A 23,723-nucleotide genomic window follows, 5' to 3' on the forward strand; every position below is an offset into this window, starting at 1 on the left:
ACATAGCAGGCCAGATGATTGACTTAGGTTGTCTTGATTAATTGGTCAGCAGACCTTATAATATATTTATTTATGTGTCTAGATGTGCAGTTGAGTTGCCTAGTAACCGTGAAGCATCCATGTAGTGACCAATAGGAGGGGATCTGAATGGTCAGTTGCGCCCTGGCCCGGATCTATACTCAGCCCAAAGGAGGTTTAAAAGTGATATGTTGACAGTAAGGGCGTAGCTAGGAGTTTTTTTTAATTGTTTTTTTTTCTTAAACACTCCAGCTCCTTATCCTTCCCCACATTCACCACTTTATTCCCACAACTGCTTTCCAAACAGCTACTGATGAAACACATCTATTATCTGCTTGTATTAATGTCCACCAACTAGAAGATATCAATTTACTAACTCTGTTGTCTAACTCACTAGCTCTGTTTAAATCTGAACAAGGATGACTAAAATCAGCTGCTAAGGTGAACATGTAATAGATCCATAACTGATCCATATTTGCTTAGTCACCTCTTGAGGTGGCTTGATCAAATTTTGCACATCATTGCTTATTAGCAAAAATGAATAAATAAATGAATGAGTAAATGTTTTAAGTACAATCTGCATTTGAAATCATTAACTTTCCTAACATGTGCAAAAAACGAATAAATAAAATCACACAATATGTTCATCAATTAAGTTTTATATTATTTTAATTTTAAACATAGTTAAAAAACTCAGTGCAGTTAAGTTTTTGTTGCTGTAAAATGTGACATTTTTTCCAACATATACAAAAAAGTGTTGCTTTTGTTTAAAGAAGCACATTACTGAGTAAAATCAAAACCAGATAATGCCATAAAACACTTTTTTTCAGTAAACTGTTAGGACAGAAGAGTAAGGTTGGTGTCCCAGAGGCTGCATATTATGACGCATAGAAGTGCTTCACAAAGCCCAAAAACTGGAAGCATCATCTAGACACAGAATCAAAGTTCACACTTTAAGGGTTGGCGTCTCGCTGTCTTGTAACTCAGACATCTACAATATGCTCTGAGGAGTTAGCTCACCTGTAACTTGTTCCACTCACCCTGCAACATCTTTCTGCCAGAGGGAAGAAACTTCAGGCATGCATGTCACACAGATAGTGTGCCAGCCTCTGTCCTGTTGGAATGTACTGTCCTGCTCAGTATTAATAGTACCCTTTCATTTTTGGCAACCTCAATATCTTCAGAAATGAATGGAAATGAGCTAAATTTATATAATCAGGATCTTTCGGTTGAAGGTCCAAAGTACTTAAAAAATTGTTATTTTTCAATTTACGTCCCGTTATTTCAAAGAAGAAACCGAAGAAGCAGTACGGTCATCAATAACAGTACTCCTCTTTAATATTTGGTTGTGCACTCTTTGGCAGTGATGACAGCCTCCAAACATTTCTTGTTGCCATTTATTAGCATCTCGCACTCAGCTGGTATTTTCTTCTACTTTTTTCTTTGCAAATGGTTTAAGCTCTTGAAAGTTTGCAGGTTTCTTTTCTCAAATAGCAGATTTCAGCTCATACCAAAGACTTTCAATGGGAAGAAGATCAGCTGACCATTTTAAAACAGTCCATTTTGTCCTTTTCAACCATGCCTGTGGGCTTTTAGATATGTCCCCTAAATGTTTGTCCTGCTGGAGGACAAGGGATGTCCCGATATTAAATTTTCACTTCCGATATGATACCAATACTGCAGCATTGAGTATTGGCCGATACCGATATTAATCTGATAGGATATCAGCATTAAACATGCATACTTTTATTACTTATTTTGTAGTATGTCTGTCATGTTAGAAGAGGCTTAATTAAGTGATATTATTCAAACAAAGAACAGTAGTCAGCAACAGTAGGTATGAGGAAAAACTGACCCATGTATTATTAACCAATGAGTAACAGAAACTGCTTATATCAGAGATTTTAGATGCATTCTTGATGCTTGTTTTTTTGCTGATATCGGACCGATATCAATATCGGATTGGGACACCTCTATAGAGGACCCATGATTCTCGACTCAGACCAAGTTGTCTTACGCTGGGTAGGACATTTTGCTCTAAAACCTCTTGATAATTCTCTGATTTTATGATTCCCCTGATGCCGTCAAGGCCTCCAGATTCAGCAAAGGAGCCCCACAGCGTTATGGATTCTTCACCATGCATTGGTAGTGTTTTTTTTCTTTGTAGGCTTTGTTGTGCTGTCTGTAAACAAACTCTTGTTGTGCATTGTCAACAAGCTTTTTTGTTTCATCTGTCTACAGAACATTTTCTCAGAAGAACTGTAGTTTGTCCAGGTGCTCCTTGGCAAAGATTAGTCATTCCTTTTTATGTCTTTTCCTCAGCAATGGTATCTTCCTTGGCTTTTACCCATAAAGCCTTTTTTGGTTTAGTGTGTGTTGTACCGTACTTGTTGAAATAATGACCCCAGACTGTTCCGGGATGGGCTTCAGGTCTTTGGATAGTTGAAGGAACAGGGGACAACAGGTGGCTTTTTAAAGCATGGAAGTCATCATGATTGGGTAATTCATGTCACAGACAGTTTATCACAGGATATTCTCATTTTTGATCCACCACAGGTGAGTCACATACTGATTTACACAGAAGGGTGCCAATGCCAAGGACACAGCTTTAAGTTTTTCTATTTTATTTCCTATTGTTTTTTTTTTAACTTTTTTGCCATTTGCCCTTTTGTATCAAACACAATTCCTCTATAGAATTTATTATGAACTTAAACTTCAAGGGTTCCCATAATGGTGAACAGGGCTGTATTCTTCTCTGCTGCAGGGGAAGGTTGGGGGGAGGGACACACAGCAGTTGCTTAAGCATGTAGTGGAATGATCAGATGCTAAGGGGACCATATGCTGCCTAGCAATCAAGCACCACCCACATAAGGATAGAGCTGGAGCTAATGTAAAAGAGATAAAAGCCACGGCAAACCACCAGCAGAAGTGATGATCAACACTCGGTGATCCACACTGCACTTCCAACCGGCCCACTCAATCTGGATTTATTCTCCTCGCTGGTCGTCGCGCACCGCTGCAGTGCTCAGCTTGAGCTGGAGCCAGCAGTCAGTCACCAGCACAGGCCAAACTGAAGTCAATTTTGTCATTAAAAATCTATTTGTCTGGTGCATCAGCGTCGGTGGAAAAGTTTGAAGTAAAACTCACTTTGCAAGTTGAGAGAAGCTGGCCTCTGTAATTACTGACAGGAACAGGATGTTCGGGGAATATAAAGCACAAGAGACTATACAGTGAAGTGCTTAAAGCTAGAAAAGGTCAGAGTAGCTCTGACGATGATGTTGGAGGAAGTGGTTCTAGCTTTGTATTTTTTTCTTTTATGGTTTGGTGTCTTTAGGATAAATACATCATTCTGGGTAAATAAGCAGAATCTGACTGACTGTTTTTGGCTGATTCATCACAGGGCAGACATCTCTTTTTTTCTTGCCATTTTAGGAGGAAGAGGCATTAAATGAGCTGCATATAAACTGCCTTTAAAAGCCTATTAGCACACAATTACTGACACCAATAGACCTGCTGTAACATTGCTCAGCATTCAGATGACAATAGATTGTGCTGAATCAAACCTTTTAGTGTGTATTGTAGCCAAAACTTAACTTTCATACGTCTTTGTGGATATGCTACACAGTACTCGTGTTGTGCGATGCTGCTTTTTCTTAAAGGCAGGATGTTTTGCTCCTCTCTCTTTACTCCCTCTCAGCCCAGATGCCAACAAACTGCTAGCTAACCTTGCTGTTTCCACCTTATTGAGTCCAATTGATTCTAGAGTGACTGATGGCTTTCTGAGGTGTTGATTGATTGGTCAAATGGAGTCACTGTAAAGCCGGTACATCCAGAGCTCCATAACTTACACAGAATGTATGTATACAAAAAGCAGAAGCATGAAATGTTTTCTCTTGAACGTTTCTTCACATGTACATTTTTGCTATCATCTTTGATTACGTACAATGAAAAGAGAGATTATGATGCAGTCTTAGCTGCAATGAAGCTGGCATTAACAGGCTGCACAGATGTTGATGCAGCTGCTATGGAACATTAATGGCATGAGCTTTAATCAAGTAAAGAAATATTTGCATGAAGTAAAACCAGTTTCCAACAAGTAAATTTAATGAAATTAATGCAAAAAACAACAAAGGATAAAACACAGGCCAATGTCTTTTGTAGGGATGCACGATATTGGATTTTTGCCGATATCCGATATGCCGATATATCGAAACCCCTTTTGGCCAATACCAATACTGATAATTACAAGTTTGTTTGTTTTTTCACCGTAAAGAAAGCTAAGTCTACCCTGTACTGGAATTTATATGTTACTCTTATTGTGACGGTCTTATTTGTTTAAGAAACACACATAAAACAAGACAAAAAAACATTTGATTTTACCATAAATAAGAAATGTATTATTTTTTCAAACTCAAGACATTCAGTATTGAAATACAGAAAAATAATTTCTTTAGATCACATGAACTTTAAATGTACAATACATTTTTAAACATAACCAAGTTGCATTTGATTATTTTAGAGCTACTGTAACAACCTGGTGACAGACACAGAGCTCTGCAGTGCAAATAAATGAAGTGCTACATTTTATTTAAGGAGCTTATTTTTCAGATGGAAAATAATAATAATCCTAACTGAATCGCACCTTATCGGCTGTGCATATCGGCAGAAATTTTCATATCTGCCCATACGGATAAACGCGTTTTTAAGCTTTTATCAGCCGATACAGATATTGTGCCGATAATATCGTGCATCCCTAGTCTTTTGCCATTATTAAGGTGGCTTCTTCAACCTTTTGCATACATGCACAGGTATTTGTGGTCTTTTTTTTTAAATGGCACATTTTGACCGCATGCAATACAGTGTGCAAGTCTTCCTGCAGGTGAATGAAATGCTAATAGTGTAAGCAATCCGAGAGAGCAGAACCTTTTCTTCTTCAGATCATTGCTTGTACAAAGCAGTATTTGACCTTATTTTATCAGAGTTCAAAAGAAAAGAAAGCTTATGTTTCAGTACCATGGGACCTTAATTGTAGCTTCTATGTCGAAATGTATTCTGACAGCAGTGACAACTTGGTAGTTTTTGCAAAAAGGCTTTTAAATTAACATACAGTACAGTTTTACAGCCCCCTGAGGCTGCAGGACAATCCCACCTTTTAAAGATGGAATAATGAGTGAGAAATGTATCACATCTTGAAGAAAGTGTTACAGCAGGGAGTGCAAGGTGGGCTTTCTTTTTTCCATTTATCTTTTTGCATTTTAAACATTAACTCTGTCAGAAAAAAGAATGTGCCTCTTATCTATCCTTGTAAAAGTGACACCAAGAGGATTTTTGTGTATGAACACTATCTGCCTGTGAGCTGCTATGTACAGATCAGCATTTTTCAACATGTCTCAGCTCTCGGTATACAGTAAAGCCTCATCACCACTGGGTTAATGCATAAGAAGATTAGACATTGTTATTTTACATGGCATCGCAGGGCCTCAAAAAGCCTTTATAGGTAAGCCAGAGCAGGGGATAGAAATGGCTGAGAGGATTAGCTCTGCCAGAGTTCCTTCAGGCTGCTAAGATTTTGGTAATTATTTTCATATTTGCACTTGACTCCTTAATCTGGCTCTGATCATTGACACACACATATCCACACAGAAATGCACAAATTCAAAGAAAGGAGAAGGTAAGCATGATCACAACACACTGACACACACCCAGGCAATCTTAGTAAAGCAGAATTACCTTTAAGAGATAATGCTTTGAAAGGAAACTGATGCATGTGCAAAGAGAAACAGGACTGTAATGTTATTCCAGTCCATGTACTCCATGCACGGCCTCTCATCTATGTGACAGTGTAATAGGTTATTAGTGATATTGTGTCAGCTGGTTATGCCCTGGCTTTTGTTTAGGCTGGAAAATGGATGGCTGAATTCTATTTAAAGAGCGTTTTGAAGGCACAGCTCAGCATTGCACTCTGCTGTGACTCTGGAGGGTTGAGTATGTTTACCATAAAGCTGGGCTATATCACGAGCAGACACATCTGTGTGGAGGAGGGGAGTGCTGTGATCTCTGAACCCGACATCCAGCAAGCAAGCTGGCAGAGAGAGAATGTACACAGAACATCCCTTTCCCTTTTACATTGTGTGTAAATAACATGTAGTGTGTTGAAAAAGCCACGTGTAAGGCAGTTGTCACCATAATGTTGACACACTGTGCTAATTAATTCCCACCATGCTATTCACATCTACAAACTTGAGCTCTTTGCTTTTCATTCAGCCTCATTCTTTCTTACAAACTCTTGCTCCTGTGGTTCCAGATACTGAATGGTCAGTTTAAAGGCTGAGGAAGCATTTCAAGCAGTAACTTATCTTCATACTTTGACAAAAATACAATCCATGGGGCAGACACTCATCGTCTGACTAAGCGTAGAAAGGATGTGCTCCCAATTCTAAGTTTGGCAGGAATTGTGAGAGTTTTTGTCGGACACGCTATCACCAGACTAAAGTATTGACTCCTCACACCTTCGGCTGTGTCTGCTCAGCAGGAGATTTATTGATTTCACGTTTTATTTTAAAAACCCAGTGGGATACTTGTTCTCGGACTTGCTGGCATTGAAGCAGATACATATTGTGGTGTTATAGTACTTACTTGAAAAAGTGATGAATGGATACTTTCACTCTAGTGTGGTGTTTGTTATGATGAAATATAACTCTCCCAATAATGCCATTAAGCTATTATTTGTCATTCTCCGGCTAATGATACAGTTTTATTTTTTTAGGGGAGACTTATGCACAACACTGATTGACATGAGTATGTTCCAGGTTGCACTGCTCACTGTAGAAATGTCATCATAATATCACAAGGTAGATATTTGCTTTTTACTTGTTTTCTGCTAATGTTAAATGAGGGGATTGAAGTGTGAACAGGAAAAGGTTGTTTGCATTCAGAAGATGAGGCCTTTTGTCAGATCTGTGCCCTTGACAAAAGCACCTAGTCCCCAAACTGCAGCCTCCAGGTGTATCTGAGAAGAGTGTGAGCTGAACAAGAACATTTGTTCCCAGAACACCTGCCTGCAGTGTATGAAGGTGAGATGATCAGTCTGTTTCAACGGTGTGTGAAGAGTTGAGTAAGAATTTAGATCATGAACTTTTAAACAAATAAACTTTTAGATGTTTCTGTCCGTTAAGTCATAAAAAATTAAGCTGGGCTACAAAACTCATAATAATAATAATAATAATAATAATAATAATAATAATGATAATAATAATAATTATCATTATCATTATTATTATTATTATTATTATTATTATTAGTAGTAGTAGTAGTAGTAGTAGTAGTAGTAGTAGTAGTAGTAGTTGAGGCTGGCTCCAGAGACACAGGACACTACACACACACCAAGCCTAAAAGAAAAGGAATTTCGGGACAAAAAAAACAACTGTTCAGAGTCTGTTAAAAAAGGCTTGGGCCTGAATAGCTCATTTCTCTATCAGCACATGCTGTACATGGGTTAATTTTTTAGAGGCTTGTTATTTCAAAGTCATTAAACTTTCAAGTTTTGTATGTATAAGGGCATGGCTGACTTCATAGCTGTGTGGGCACTAGTGCTGCACGATTATCGCAATCACAATCGCAATGTCAGCACGTGCAATTCCGATTTTTCTCCATGATAACCAAGCAAATCTGTAGACTCATCATGCACACAATCATCAGCACAATCGCAATTGCAATATTGTCCAACTAATCGCAAATCGCACCTTTTCCCCAAATCATGCAGCACTAGTGGGCACCCTGTAGCTGTCAGCAAAGAGCGTGAAGGCCTACCTTTTGGTTGTGTTCTAGCATCCAGTATGGCTTCCATCAACTATAAGCTTCACGACTGCAAATCAAAAACGCATGGGTGACATCACAGACACTACGTCCATTTGTTATACAGTCTATAGTAATGTACTCAAGTCAGTTTTATGTATAAAGCTCATTTGAAACCAACCAATGTTAACCAAAGGGCTTTACAAGGTAAACATACAAGAAAACAACAAAAACAACACAACATAAACTGCCTGACCAAAATAAGTCGCCATCAAAAAAAAGGTCTCACTCTCTAATATTTTGTTGGACTGCCTTTAGTTTTGATTATGGCACGCATTCGCTGTGGTATTGTTTTGATAAGCTTCTTCAATTTTTTTTCCACTCAGTGTTACATTAACTTTTCACCAAGATCTTGCATTGATGATGGTAGAGTTTGCTCCACAAAGCCTTCTCCAGTGCATCCCAAAGATTCTTGAGGGGGTTAAGGTCTGGACTCTGTGGTGGCCAATCCATGTGTGAAAATGATGTCTCATGCTCCCTGATCCTGATTAATCCTGGCATTGTCATCTTGGCGTATGCCCGTGCCATCAGGGAAGAAAAAATCCACTGATGGAAAAACCTGGTCATTCAGTATATTCAGGCAGTCAGCTGACCTCATTCTTTGTGCACAGACTGTTGCTGAACCTAGACCTGACCAACTGCAGAAACCCCAGATCACAGCACTGCCCCCACAGGCTTGGATAGTAGGCACTAGGCATGATGGGTGATCACTTCATCTGCCTCTCTTCTTACCCTGATGGCCCATCACTCTAGAACAGGGTAGCTCTGGACTCATCAGACCACATGACCTTCTTCAGTTGCTCCAGAATCAAGTCTTTATGGTCCCTAGCAAATTAAAGCTTTGTTTCGCGGTTAACCTCACTGATTGCTGATTGACAGCGGTTGCACTATGCCATCATAAACGCATGATCTTGGTGAAAAATTAATGCAACACTGGTTGTAAATAAATATTGTGACATTACAGAAGCTTATCGAAACAATGCCACAGCGAATACGTGCTATAATGAATAATGACCTTTTTTGCAAGGCACTGTAAAAAGATAGTGAAATCTGTCGGGAATTCTAGCAAAGGTACCTCAAAGAAGTCATCATTCCCATTAGGACGGGGTTCTGCAGCTCTATTATTAGCTGGGTTTTTGGGTCGGCTGTAGTGCGCCTGCTGAACCAGAGACCGTGCCAGACTTGTCATTATGCAAAACATGTTTTGTGTGCTAAAGCCTAATTGATTCTGAATGAACCATGCATTATTGATGAGCCAACATGAGTATCTCTCTCTCCCCTCTTTCCCCTGTTCGTATTCCTCTCTGTGTCACCTCTTTTTCTATATTTTCATCATCATCATCATCATCGTCATCCCATTGTATCGCTCCTCCTTAAGCAGCATGGTAACAAGAGTGGTGCAGCTGCTTCAAGTGGTTTGTGAAAGAAGACAAGACAGGGAGAGAGTTACTTCTGACCCCAAGTTAGCCGCACCAGTGAACTAAAGCAGGCCTTAGTTAGTAAACCTGTAATCCTCAACACCAAATCTGCTTTGCTCTAAGTCTCTTTGCCTCCAAGGACCCTGCAGCAACTTAAACAACTGTGGAAACCAGGGATGTAAGTGGCAGTGCACAGGCCCCATACTCACTTATTTATCAGTGATGCAATTTCCATTTACCTGTGAAAGGATGGGAAAAAACTCATTCATCATATGTTAGAAAACAAGCACTTTAAAGTGGTATGGACTTCATTAAAACACCTATGAAGTGTGAACTAAAACTATGCTAGGTGCCATCACATGTGTGGTCTTTAGTGTACATTATTTGTTTAATAAGTTATGTGCTTATTGGCCACCAGTATAAGATCAGACTCTTTCTAATCTTCCTGAAAGAGGTAGAGTGTTTAGCACCAATGTTTTAAAATTAAATACATTGAGGTAATTTGAGCATCTGTCTAGATAATGATTTCTTATACAAACTTTAAGTGCTGTTTCTGCATCTCATAAAGTCTGACATGTTATCACAGCTGAATTGGAGTCAAGGTCCTGCCTTGTGTCTTTTCAGAGAGCTACTTGTACTACATGATTGTTTGTACAGATATGCCATACAGTTTGTTATCCACGTTCTAACCACATCTGTGTTTGTTGATCTTTTGGCTCATTTGCAATAAGTTACACAGACCCTAAAGAAAACTATTGTTATGTCACCATTACCCACAGTCAATGGAACGCCCAACTCCTACATGGTACAATCATGTGACGTGTGCTCCTCTCCACTCTCCCTACTCTTGTCCTGTTGTTCTTTAAAGGAAAACCATGTTTATGTCACCCATGATCACTCCTTAGCTGCAGCAAGCTGCCTCTGCTCTTCTGATAGGGTGTCAAATGTTAAGTCGCTCTCCTGGCTAATCCTGTGTCACCTCTTTCCCCTCACTGCTCTTAAAATACCACAACTTCTCTGATGTAAGTCCGCTGTTGTGTAGCAGCGCAGCGATAAGTAAGAGGATGACATAACTGAAAACACAGAGTTCACTGTGTCTGGCTGATCTGTGTGTCACTGGCACTGTCACAGTGCATTATTTATCTCTTCGTCCTGGATTTTTTTTTTTCAAGTCAGGAAAGATCGGGAATAAAGTAGCTTAGTATTCTGAGTCTGAGTAATACGTCTGTTCTTGACACCGTATATTGGACACAACAGAAATAAAGTCCCTATTCCTAGATGGAGCTGCGGAATATGTCCGGTCGATAGATAACAAGCCCAGGGCATCTCTCTCACTCAGCTGTAGGATCCCCATCCTATCATCCGTCGTCCCCGCCCATCTGCAACAGGGACTCCACCCTGGCTTCCCCTTTGAGCACTCAGCCTCACTCTGCCAGCAATCTGAGGCTCAGTGAACACTGCAGTGCTGGACAGGACGGGGATGCGGATGTTACAGCTGAACAGGAGCCAATACTGCACACACACACATACACACACACACACATGCACACACGCAACACTATCACGCTATGTCTCTGGATAGGGTTCTTGTTTGTGCATTTGTTGAAGATTCGATGCTGTGCATTTCATGGTGCATGATCCAAATGCAGCAGTGTGTGGACAGCCTCAATAGATTCGACTGAAACATTGTACAAAAACTTTCACAATAACTTGTTTCTAGAGCTGAAACGATTCCTCGAATGATTCGAGGTACTCGATTACAAAAATTACTCGAGTAATTTTCTCTGCCTCGAGGAATCGTTTAATTTTAAAAAAGATTAAAGAGTGGTATTTCAAATAGAGCTGAGGCCATATTAAGAGAGTTTTCAGACCCCTCAAGCTAACTCTTATACAAAATAGCAACTAGCAACAAAACTAGCTTCTTTTCTGGAGTTTGGAGACTAATGGGTCATTCTACGAAACAGGTGCCATTTGGGTCCGCATCATTTGATGAGATGTACAAGGCACAAAAAATGTGTCAAAGTGTGTCTACAGATTTTGGAGCTACCAAAGCAAGTGCTCTTACTGACATGCTGTATCAGAAAATTCTATTTCTTAAAGAGAAAAATTTCCATTTGAAAAATAACTTCTTTAACTAAACAAAAATATATTTCATCCGATTACTCGATTAATCAATGGAATTTTCAGTAGAATACTCGAATACTAAAATATTCGATAGCTGCAGCCCTACTTGGTTCTGCTTTAAAGTGTGTGCAATAAACAGATACCTCAATGCAAATGCAAAGTTTTCTTGCTCACATCAAAATACATCAAATATTGATTGAAACTGAAAACTCAGAAATTCACAACTGGCTGTAATCAACCTCTGGGTGTGTTGAAGTGGCTGTATTTTCTTTAAATTGGGTCACACTTTACAAAGCTATAAAAGCATAAACCACATTTTTCAACTTATGTAGGAAAATAATATTATAACATGTTCAATGTTCAATATGTTATAGATAAGAACTTTTTAAAGATTTAAAAGATGTGAAAAATTCACATTTGTGTATTGGGAGTTCAAGCTTTGTATTTCAAAATGATAACTGTTGTACTTCAGACCTGTTTAAGAAATGAGTATTCCTGGACAGAAAGTGAAGAGTGCTACAGTGCTTTTCAGGCATTCTAGCAAAGGTTAGTTGAAGAATTTAATTTCTTCACCTTGGAAACAAAAGGAGCCACCTGTTGAACAACTCATTCCTCAGTACAGAAAACTTGATATGACTCAAGGTTAATGGTTTGCTTTCAAAGGAAACAAGACTGAAACTTCCTTTAATATAAATTCAATACATTCAAAGAAAACAAAACCGTTTCTACATCTGTACACATGAACCCTGCATATAATAGTTCATGGCATGAAGAGCACAGAATCTAGATCTGGGATGTAAGCCATAAAGTTAACAGTGAGGTGTGGTTCCAGGCTTTCTAGAAGAAACCTCCTGGTATTTATAAAAAAAATCAAAATTGGAGCTTCTTTCCAGAAGCCTAGTTTTTGTATCATCACTATGCATCTGAATAGCTGCATGATGTTTGTATTCTCTGCCATGTCCTTGTTGATAACATCATGAAAATTTATTCAGCGTTCTCCACAGATCAAGGCCTGGGGCCTCATGTAATAACTGTTCCTACAACAGCTCAAAATATACCTGCATACACACTAGGATGTATTAAAATCTGCATGATCTGAGCATATGTGGAACTGGAATAATTTAGAATATTAACTGACTCTTATTTTTTACCTTTCTTTCAGGGAAATGAAGCCAGTTACCCCCTGGAGATGTGCTCACATTGTAAGTATCTTAAATCTTTGCTTGCTCCACATTGTTTAACAACTTCAGCATTTTTGGGAGGCTTAAATTTACAACATACATGAATATGTCATGTGAAGTAGGGGCTGATGTTCTACTATTTGTGATCAATATTATCAAATTGTTTTGTGTTTTTAAATTTTTTTTCAAGTTGAATCTTTCTACACATCTTTACCTACCAGCTTTCATCTTTGTTTTTTCAATACTTGAAACGAAATTATTTAAAAAGTGAAGATTCTAACTCGTGTTCGTTGTCATGATTATGAGATGAAAGTCCTGTAGACATCTTTGTGCTCTCATGAGGAGAAGAAATGACTCATCTTTTTTTCATCCACATCATTCACCCTCAGTACCTGGTGATACAGCGGCTTTAGAAATGCAGATTTCTCTCATTCTCAGTAAGGTGAAAATGGTGTGATTTAGCTCTGCAGTGCTGTGAGGAAACAAGTCCTGAATGGTTTCACTGCTGCTTTTGTTTAATAAAAACTGAGACTGACAGGTCCCTCTGTTATGTGGGGAACATGTATGTTATTAAGATTTTTGGTGCCACGTTCAACATTTGTAACTCTTAGGGCAGAAGTCTTTAAATATCCTTGTTTTCAGCACAGAAAATACGCATTTCTGCAGAAATATGTACGCCTGCTTTTTCTGTCAATAATTGATTCACTAAATATCTCAGAGCAGCTGTGGGATGACAGAAGACTTTCTGTGCTTCAACTCTTTGAGGCACGACGTGAGCTGTGACCTGAGACAACAGAGTGCAACACAGTAACTCAACTAAAACACACACAAACAATAGACAAGTTGAAAATTGTACTTGTTGTCAGAGTGGCCAGAGCTGTGTCCTGTCTGTATGGAGACATCAGTACTGGATTCAGAACCTTGACCTACAAGCACCCGCTCTTACTCTCAGAGGATTAAGCCACCCTGGGGTGTGGCGGTGGTTTTGGACAACACATGACCCTGATCTGAACCTGTGTATTCAGTCTAGTATATTCACTGAGTCTCTTTATTTCTCTGCCGTTTTATCACTTCCCGTAGCTATTTCCCCTTACTCACCCTTTATGTTCGTCTTATCACTTTCTTCTGTATTTTGATATACCAGACTCTTTCCTCCCTCTTTTGCCCCTCTCTGTCCACCACTTTCTTTCACCCTCTCTCTGACTTGAACTCTCTCTGGCCTCCTCCCCCTGTATCTTGCCCTCCGCCGACAGCAGCTGTTCAGCTCATCAAGTGTTTGGACAGGCAGGCAGGCAGAATTAGCTGGCAGGAAATTAGCGTCAGTCTGCTGGTCAGAACAACTTACCTCAACCTTTGTGCCCTGAGTGAGACGAGAACCAACCCATTAAACAGCTGCATAACTGGAGCTGCACTATGTTTGATAATGCCTGGAATACCTGCACTAACGAGAAGTGGTTGGTCTCTGTAAGAAACACTTAAGGTCATAATTTCATGCCAGAGGATGCATAGTCTGTATCCTGTTGTTAATGCAGTGTTGAACTGCGGTTGCTTAGCGAAGCTCAGATCAGGTAAAATTTAATGGCCAACTTGTGGGTGCATAATTAGACACAAAAACCACACGGACACACACCTCCAAATACACTTTGCTAAAGTGCATTCACATGCCCACTTAGTTCTGCCACCTTCTTCACCCCCCACACACACACATAAAACCACCTCAACACATCACGCTCTCACAGAAATGCAGTGGCGAGCCTGAAACCATCACGAGCCTGTCTGCAGACGCCTAAAATAAACGGCGGGTGGCTTGCTGGAGTTCCTTGTTGCTATGGGGTTTCCCTGAGGGCGGGAGCCAGAGCCTCTCTTGGTTTGTTGAGTTGGGGGTTTTCTCATGATGATAATGCTATAAATACACACTGTGATATGTGAACATGGACTCAGATCAGTCCATGCAGGCGAGCTGTACATTATCAGAGGCCATCAGGCTATTGCACTGAGCACTGCAGGAGTGAGCTCACTGCTGCTGCTGGCGCATGGCCTTCTCTTCTTAGTGGGTCAAATGAGATAAGACTGAGGTGATGAGAGAGAATAACCTGAACCTGACCCTGGGCAAGTGTTTCTTAGTTTTTAGTAAAAACTGTCTTACTAGACTTAAATATGAACCACTTTCACTCACAAGTCTGGAAAATATCTTGTTTCAAAATATTAACAAAGAATTATACCTGAAATGTGTACTACACATGAGGTATGGAAAATGTATTTTGAAGTTTTTTGTGCAGAGACATTTTTTTTTCTTATTTCAAGAAACCAGAAGCAACTCAGGAGTCATGTTTTGTCTTTTAGTGTCTGAAATTAGCACATCTTTCTGGACTCTTGGATTTCAGTTTTGGCTTTCTATCATTATAATCCTTCTCTCCATAGCACTCCCTAAGAATATCTGTTGCCTAATGTTTCCCAGTATGAAAACCGCAATTACTTTTCATACTCAACTTGAATTTTAAGCCGATGTCTTGTTATTTAATTCACAAAACGTCAGCAAGAGTGTGGTATTGATATGTTGAAAACAATTCTGAAGAAAAAGCCTTTTAGTTCTGAAGAGTAATACATTGCTGCACTTGAGCGACAGAAGCCCTTTCTATGCTTAAATTCTGCTATAACCCAGTCATTTTGTCTGTGCTGGTGACCCAGTGTGTGATTTTACACAGCATCAGGGCGTAACATGATTAGTATGATCTATAACCCAGAAGTACAAGTCCCACATCACATCACACACACACACACTGTACTGCTCTATCCTGTTGACTAGATGTTTACAATGACACTGTTTCGGTCCTATTACTTCTTTCAATGTTGTCCCAGCAGTGGGACTACTGAGCCCACCATTGTTTCTTTGAAACTGACACAGAAAGCAAGGTATAACAGAGAATTAAACTCTGAGGAGGTTTAAGGTTAGAATGGGAGCAGCAAAGTCTGAGATACGTTAAGTCAAACAATACCAAACTGTCAGATCGTGCTCTTCCCACAGAGCAATGAAATAGTGTCTCTTTGTTTGACTCTTCAAAGCAGCACAAGATGTCTTTATCTGAGTTCTCTCTCTGAGCACTACCCATTATGACTTTATAACAATAATAATTGAAATATGCAGATTTATTATCATCTGGCATCTGTCTGTAGCTCACTGTTGTCCTTTGATATGTTGCCTTGACTACACTCCACCCTCGCAGGCTCAGTACATCCCCATTATGCAAACTGGCACAGTGTCACGTGTCAAACTCATATAATTACTGAGCTGCCATGTAACCTTCTCATGTTTACCCACCCCAGCACCTTATCATGTGTGTTTGGGGGGCTCTGAACCACAGCCTCTATCTATAATTATCAGCTACATGCCAACTGGGTTCCTCCCTCTATGTCTCGCCCCTCCTCTGCTCTGTTCCAGTTCTGGTTGCAGTCACAAGTCTACATTAGTGCACAGGCCTGAGCATGCTCAGGGGGACACATTCATTTATGACATTTTGGGAACATTGTGTTGTGATCATTAAACATAAACGGGGAGGAAAAACCAGGGGCACTGAGCAGATTTAGTGCAGCTGTTTAATGGACGACTTGGCTGTTAGCTGATGTAGTGGTGATGTTGCAGGTTTTGGAAATGAGAGGTGTGCAGCGCTTTGAAGCCATTTACAAATCGACTGATACAGATACATGTTTAACCAGACACTTTGAGCTTCATTAATTCTCCAACAGCAATCTGTCTCAATGATATGCTTTGCCCACTTGAGGGGAAAGGTAGCCTGGTTTGTTTATTTCATTTCGTTAAACAAATTAGATGTTTGTGTGGTTGTATCCAGTGGCAAACTGTAAAAAAAAAAAAAAAAAAACTCTACAAATCAAAAGGTCTATTGAACAAGCCAAATTTTTATCTGGACTTCAAGCATGAAGAAATTAACTAAGAATTTATTGCTCTATATAGGGAGATCGTAAAAGAAAAAAACATGCAGCCTCTAAAGAGGGGGAGGAGAAGCACCAATCGCAGACTGATATCCCCAATAAACATCAATCAAATCGGATTCCTGCCCCTGAAACAGGACAGTTTTGTTTGGTTTTTAGGGTGTATTAATTAGTAGTATTTTATCAATAGGATAACTGGTTTTCATAACCAATATAAATTATAATACTATGAAAATTAAAACAAGAAATTTTTTTTTTCCATATTTTGAATTTGACATATTACAAACTCCTACGCAAAGCCTTTTTAAGGGCTTTAGCAAATATTTAATCCAAGCTGAAACTTTCAGCACTCTATAAAGGAGTTAACAGTTAACTAGTTACAATGATACTACAGTCATTTGACGTCCAGCCAACCAGATAGTATTGTGGGTGTGACAGGGGATTCAAAGTGTTAAGTCAAGCAGACCCAGAGACAAAGACACACCAGGCACAGCTACAAAGTAGTGAACTTTATAATCATTTAGTTATATCTCTGGTTGGTAAAATACTTTACAGATAATCAGCTGAATGACGAGTATTGGCCGACCCCTTATGAAAATGATTTTACAAATATTTTGAATAATATTTTGATTGCCATTTTAAGTAGGAGTGATCATTTATGCATCCCAGGATTTATTTTCTCTGACAGAGCTACTTCAGGCTTGAAGAAACAACATTTTTTGTGTGTGTGTACCAAATAAACATCTTTCCCTACACCTGGAGAGCAAGATTGGTGAAACAGGACATCTGTGGAGCACCACAGTACCTCTCTCTACTTCATAAAAAAGACATTACACTTTCAGATTAAAATATTTTGCCGAAGAGAGCATCACAAAACATACAGGGGTACTCTATGATCACTGGTTAGCTATCATACAAGACAAAACATACAGTGAGAGCATCACAAACAGTTCAAGAGAACATGTAAGACACGTTATAGATCAGGTATCAAAGGAAGGCGGTTTGGCTAACATGGCAGTATCTCTTATAAATAGTTGCATGTGTGTCAGACACAGCTCAAGCCGCCTGAGGCCACTTGCATGCTGATGACATGCATATGCATGTTGTTCTTATTTCTACTTAATGAACACTTGTTTTGGTGTTCCTCCATCTTTCCTGTCTGCGTCTGTTTGTGTGGGCAACTTTGTGGGGCTAACAGATTCTAGTTGCCTAGTAACACAGTTGAGGGTGCATACAGTGTTTTATAAATGTGAGTGTGTTTGTGTGTGTGTGTGTGTGTGCGCGCCTGTGTGTGTGTTGTGCTTTGTGGTGGAGTATATGAGATTATCATAATCATCTCACAGTTACACTGGGTCTCCCTCGGAGCGTCTCATTAGCATAGCGGTGTGAGGAGCCTCGATGACTGTGCAGTCCTCTCACAAAACCGTTCCTTTCACATATGAACATTTTCTGATGGCTTTCACTTGGGGGTTGCATAAAATGAAAAACATTTCCAGATCTATTATCCTACCTACCTCTTTTTGATTCTCTCAAACCGATCCTCCTCCCATCCTTTGAAAAAAATGCTGCTGAATAATCTCGTATTCACAAGCAGTGTATTTGGTTTGACTGTGATTTATTACTTCAAGATGAAAAACCTGCAGCTCCTCCGCGCCTCTGTCTATGTTCTAACTAGTACCAGGGGACACAGGTGTGAATTTGAGTGTCAGTTTGCAGCTTCGCCCACTTCACTGCAGCTGTCTGTGCTGCCAAGGGCTCAAACAGAAAGGCCATGGCCCAGCGCTGAGGTTAAAAACACATTTGTCTCTTCCTCTGCAAGAAATATGATCAGCAAGAACAGGGTCCATTATGCAGGTTCTTTTTGAGAGGTTTCACATCGAACAATGCAGGTTTTTAAGTGCAGAAACAAGAGAAATGTGCAGGAACATGTCAAAACCAGGCAAGGAGCTTAGAAAAATTAAATGTTTCATGTCCACGGGCTCACCAGCAGTGATTTATACAACAATAAAAGAATGATGAAAAGAGTGACAGTGCTGTCCCTCCTGGCTCTCATATTTGTGGCCAACACTTTTCCATCAAGCACAGACATTTCAGGAGCACAGCTGCCCAGTAATACAGCAGCACTTTGTTCCTCTTAAAAAAAAAAAAAAAAGAAAAGTAATTCTGTTCCTCCACTTGTGAGCACACCGTCCTAGCTCCTGGCTTATTATCTTCACTATTATTGTTGGATGGTGTTTGGTACCTGTCATTGCACAGTGTTCTGAGATCTTGGCTGCTTCTGAAGGAGGGTGGCAGTTTGGGCATCTAAAGCAGTGGATCAAGGGAATCATTTTATTGCTTTTACTGAAAGGACTTAAGATAAAATCACAACATACTGATAATTATATCAACGTGCATCAGGGGTTTACCTTAGAATCTATACATCAGTCACATTTTTTAGGGTCTGTACTGTGAGTTTTTACTTGTTGGGAAACTGAGAAGAGGTCTCAGAAAGCTGCAGGTTTTGGGACATTTGAGACAAAACACATACCATCTCATTTGGCAGTGCCTGACACAAAGATAGGATGTAACCAGCAGCGATCAGATGTTTCCAGCATAGCCCCTGCACTTTAATTTGTTGTGTTTCATATAGGGCTGTCATTTTAATGCGTTAATTAGATAAATTAATTACACCGCAAATTAACACGTTATAAAAATTAACTCAGATTAATCTGGATCCAAACCCGCGGGGCGTTCAAAGATGCACTTATTTTTAAATGTCTGGCAATTACAAACCGTTTGTCCTACTTGGAAAAAATGGTGTTCTCGCCGGATACTCAAATTTCCAACGGTCCCTGAATGTATCACACATGAGGTCAGCAACACCCTTTAAACAGGAGGGAGGGAAGCGAGAGTGATTTTTGGGGGACTGCCGTCCACATCGCGTTTATTCACACGTCCTTTTTGAAAATCTACAGAAAATCAACCATTTGCTCTAGCTCAATTCTGTAAAAAACAGATAATTCTAAACTCTTTACTGCATTAAACAAGCGCTGAATGATCAATATTTGTCCTGTATTTAAATCTAAAGAATTCTTTGAAAATTTGCTTCCATCTTCCTGGTGTCATGTTTCAGCTTGGGGCTGCTCTGCACCAATGAGCAACAGTTTGTGTGTTCAGAGCATGTAAAACTGAAAATACTTCACTCTTCTTTGATCCAAGACTTGAATTAAGTGTTTTGTACATAGTTCCTCACAGTTTTTAGCCTTTAGCCCTGGTTCTCCTGACCTCATAGAAGTATAGAAGTTCATATTGCAGTGAAAATTGAGTCAACATTGAGTAAAAATGTGACAGAAGCAAAAACCGTCCTAAAAATCAAATCAGCTTATCTTTGGTGCAGGACTGTGTAGATTTTGTAAAGATAGAACCATAAAACTTTTTTCATGTGTTCCTTATGCCTCAGGGTACCTTAACTTGTGTTGTATATATTCCCACCTTATTTTTAAATGTTTTTTTAATGTCTTTTAATGTAATTTTAATGTCCTGGAATTCAAATTCTTTATTTTGGGACCTTAAGCAGATATGAGATTAAAATGCGATTAATTAGATTAATTAATTACAAATCCTGTAATTAATTAGATTATTTTTTTTAATTGCCTGACAGCACTAGTTTCAAATGTAGGAGCAGACTTTCTTCTATCCTAAAATGTTTGGGAAAAGCTTTTAATCACGAAGCACTAGCAAAGAAAAAGGATGAGCTGCTCCTTCTGTTATTCTCTTATTGGTTTCACACCTGCTTGCAGAATGTTGGGTGTGTGTTTCTCAAGGAAGCACTTCAGGAACCCAAATCACACTCACATGTACTCCCACCCACAAAGACTTGACTGACTTTGACTACAGACCACTTCAACTGAAGGGCTTTGATTTATCTGCAGCGCCGGTGTCCCTCTTACAGCCTGTACAGCTCTGTGCCCAGCTGGTGTTGTGTGCTGTGAACAGGAAGCAGGCGGCCGCTGATAAGGAAGTGTTTTGTGTCAGAGGACAGCCGTGTGCTCGGCTCTGATAACTCGCACCTTGTGGACACAGAAACCCTGCGGTGTGTATCAGATTTTGAGTGAGCAGATTCATGATGCATCAGGAGTTGTCAGGAACATAAACACAAACTTGTAAACCAGCAAAGCAATCAGCTGGAGCTGCAAAAAAAAACAACAACTAAAAACCTTGAAATGAGACAGAAACTAGCAGACGTGTTATCTGCTGAAGTGGTTTCATCCTGATTCAGAGTGGAAAAATGCTTGGTAATCAACAAGCTGAGCAGCTTTTGGATAACAAATTACATTTACCAGGTGCAGCACAGAAAGGCACACATTAAGAAGATAATCCATGAAGAAACCAAGAATTTCCCAGATGATCAGAGTGCTGCAGTCGTGTAAGGATAAGCAATTAAAATTCATCTTAACAAAGTCATGTTATCCGGATGTCTCTGTCTGTGTTTAATCTAGTTAAAAGACTGATCTTACCGTGTCTCCACGGTTAAATGGTAAACTTACTGTATAAAGCTCTTGTGAGGTTTTGAGCCATGTGAAATATTTTCAAATTAATGCTGATTCATGTTGCCTACAAAAGCATACAAGGCCAGTAAACTCCACTCCACAGTGACTGGTGTCAGATGAAGTGTGTTACAGCATGCTTCTGAATAACATTTTCTTTACATTGTTCAGAGCAAAAAGTCATGATGAGTGACACATTTTGGCATTAAATGAAAGCATAATTAGAGATTTTTTTTATTGTTAACACGATTCACACATACACTCATCAGCCAATGTAGTCAGCACACCTCGCCAGTACCAGGTTGGATTCCCTCTGGCACCAAACGCCATGTTCAGAGTCACTTAAATCACCTGTCTCCTAGTGCTGGGACGATATACAATTCTTGTGATTTGATTCTGTTACAGTTTCTGGGGTGCCGATTCAATTTAAATTGCGATTATTCAATATTTACAATTTTTGCAATTTTCAGTTTGCTTTTTAACACCAGAGCATGTGAAAAACTTAAATGATGATGATAATGTCTACAGACTATATCAGGAGCCATAAAATGCACAACACGTGAGTCACAGAGAAACATTTTACCCTCTGCTGGAGAAAAGTGGTAACTTTTTTCCAATCCAGTTTATAAACCGAAATGAAGAATTTTTTTTTTTGAAAAAAAAATAAATAAAAAAATTTGATTTTGGTATTGTCAAACAAATGATCCAGATATATTTCAATTTTTTCTCCCACCCCTACTTTCTCCCTCATTCTGATGATCACTTTGCACTAGAGCAGGTTGTCTTTACCGTGATGACTGAACCACTAGACAATACTTTGGCCTTACAATGTCTTCTCCAATTTCTTTCTTTTTTTTTTTTAATATCACATAGGGATGCACCATATTATCGGCACAATATCGATATCGGCTGATAAAAGCTTAAAAACACGTTTATCAGTATCGGCAGATATGAAAATTTCTGCCGATATGCACAGCCGATAAGGTGCTATTAAGTTAGGATTATTATTATTTTCCATCTGAAAAATAAGCTCCTTAAATAAAATGTAGCACTTCATTTATTTGCACTGCAGAGCTCTGTGTCTGTCACCAGGTTGTTACAGTAGCTCTAAAATAATCAAATGCAACTTGGTTATGTCTAAAAATGCATTGTACATTTAAAGTTCATGTGATCTAAAGAAATTATTTTTCTGTGTTTCAATACTGAATGTCTTGAGTTTGAAATAATAATACATTTCTTATTTATGGTAAAATCAAATGTTTTTGTCTTGTTTTATGTGTGTTTCTTAAACAAATAAGACGTCACAATAAGAGTAACATATAAATTCCAGTACAGGATAGACTTCGCTTTCTTTACAGTGAAAAAAACAAAAACAACGAACTTGTGATTATTGGTATCGGTATCGGCCAAAAGGGGTTTCGATATATATCGGCATATCGAATATCGGCAAAAATCCAATATTGTGCATCCCTAATATCACACAATGCAAATGTAATCAAATGAATCGCATTGAAAAGTTGGAAAAACTGGTTATGAAAGCAGCACTTCTCAACCAGCTAGCTTACAGTGTTTTTTTTTAACAATGTAGTATTTTGGGACTGTCTTACAGTGTTTTTCCATGTCCCTTAAACATGTAAACAGAATTTTTTTCTTGTGAAGTGAGGTTTTCTAGAACTTCAGGACTGTCTTGATGCATGTTCTTCTACAAATCCATTTTCAACTTAAAGGGTTACTGAGTTCAACACATAAAGCTCAAATGTTCACTGCACTGTCGCTGTTGAACTTGATTCCTCGTTGATTTTATGACTCTTTCAGACTAATAAAACATCTGTCAGCTTTAATGAAAGAGTTATTACATTCTCTGTTTAGATGGCCAGATTAGCATTACATCTTTTCTGAGACAAGGTGAGTTACGTCAGTGTGAACACATTGTGGGACTACAGCAGATCATAGAGGCAAATGGCTCTTAGATCACTCAGAGTTTTGTTGTGACCGGCTCAGAGTCTGTTGCCTGTGGTTGTGTTTGGACCAATGCTCTCTTTCTCAATCTGTCTTTTGTACTTTCTTTCCTCCTTTTCTCCTCCACCTTGGTCACACTCTGATTAGTCATTGAGCTGAAACAGGAAAGCATTTCTGAGCGTGTGAAACCCAAAACACAATCTACATCCGTCTATATCTTTTTCTCTTTTCATTATATTGTAAAGACACTCAACAATCTTGTTGTTTCCTTTTGTATTTTGTGAATTTTTTTGTCACATTTCTCTCATTAGATTTGGCGTGTTTTTATCTTTTTGCTTTTATTATTGGAATATTCTTGGTGATTTATGATGCACATAGTGATTCCTCTGTCTTATCTATTCCTGGTGCTAATCTGAACCCGTTGTTCTTAGGAGGGTCAATCCAAGTCTCATAAATCTAAAAGCCTTGTATTAAGAGTAATAGATTGCCCATAGTGTCAGTTAGGACCCCAGATTAAAGCAAAGCAAAGTGTATGTGTGGTTGGCTGATGGGGTCATGTGACCACGTGTGAATGAGCTTATATAGTAACTGATAACTGGCTTTGTTATTGCTTGCTGGATTACACCTCATCATTGTTCAGCACAGAGAGTAGGTAGTTATCATCGGCTTGCTTGTTATGGCAGGGGAGCGAA

At 39.1% G+C, this 23,723-nt stretch overlaps 1 protein-coding gene across 1 annotated transcript in view; it reads left to right on the forward strand.

Annotated features, from left to right (window-relative positions):
• The window catches only part of LOC141794749 (calcineurin subunit B type 1), a 32,297-nt gene that overhangs the window by 852 nt on the left and 7,722 nt on the right, over window positions 1–23,723 (forward strand). Inside the window, exon 2 of the mRNA XM_074675224.1 lies at window positions 12,577–12,616. Within this exon, the coding sequence (XP_074531325.1) occupies window positions 12,577–12,616 (40 nt within the window). The remainder of the gene's footprint in view (window positions 1–12,576; window positions 12,617–23,723) is intronic.

The sequence above is a fragment of the Halichoeres trimaculatus genome, unplaced genomic scaffold, assembly GCF_033239565.1.
Source record: "Halichoeres trimaculatus isolate MK-OKI-2021-1 unplaced genomic scaffold, fHalTri1.1 fHalTri1_scaffold_8, whole genome shotgun sequence".
Taxonomy (NCBI): domain Eukaryota; kingdom Metazoa; phylum Chordata; class Actinopteri; order Labriformes; family Labridae; genus Halichoeres; species Halichoeres trimaculatus.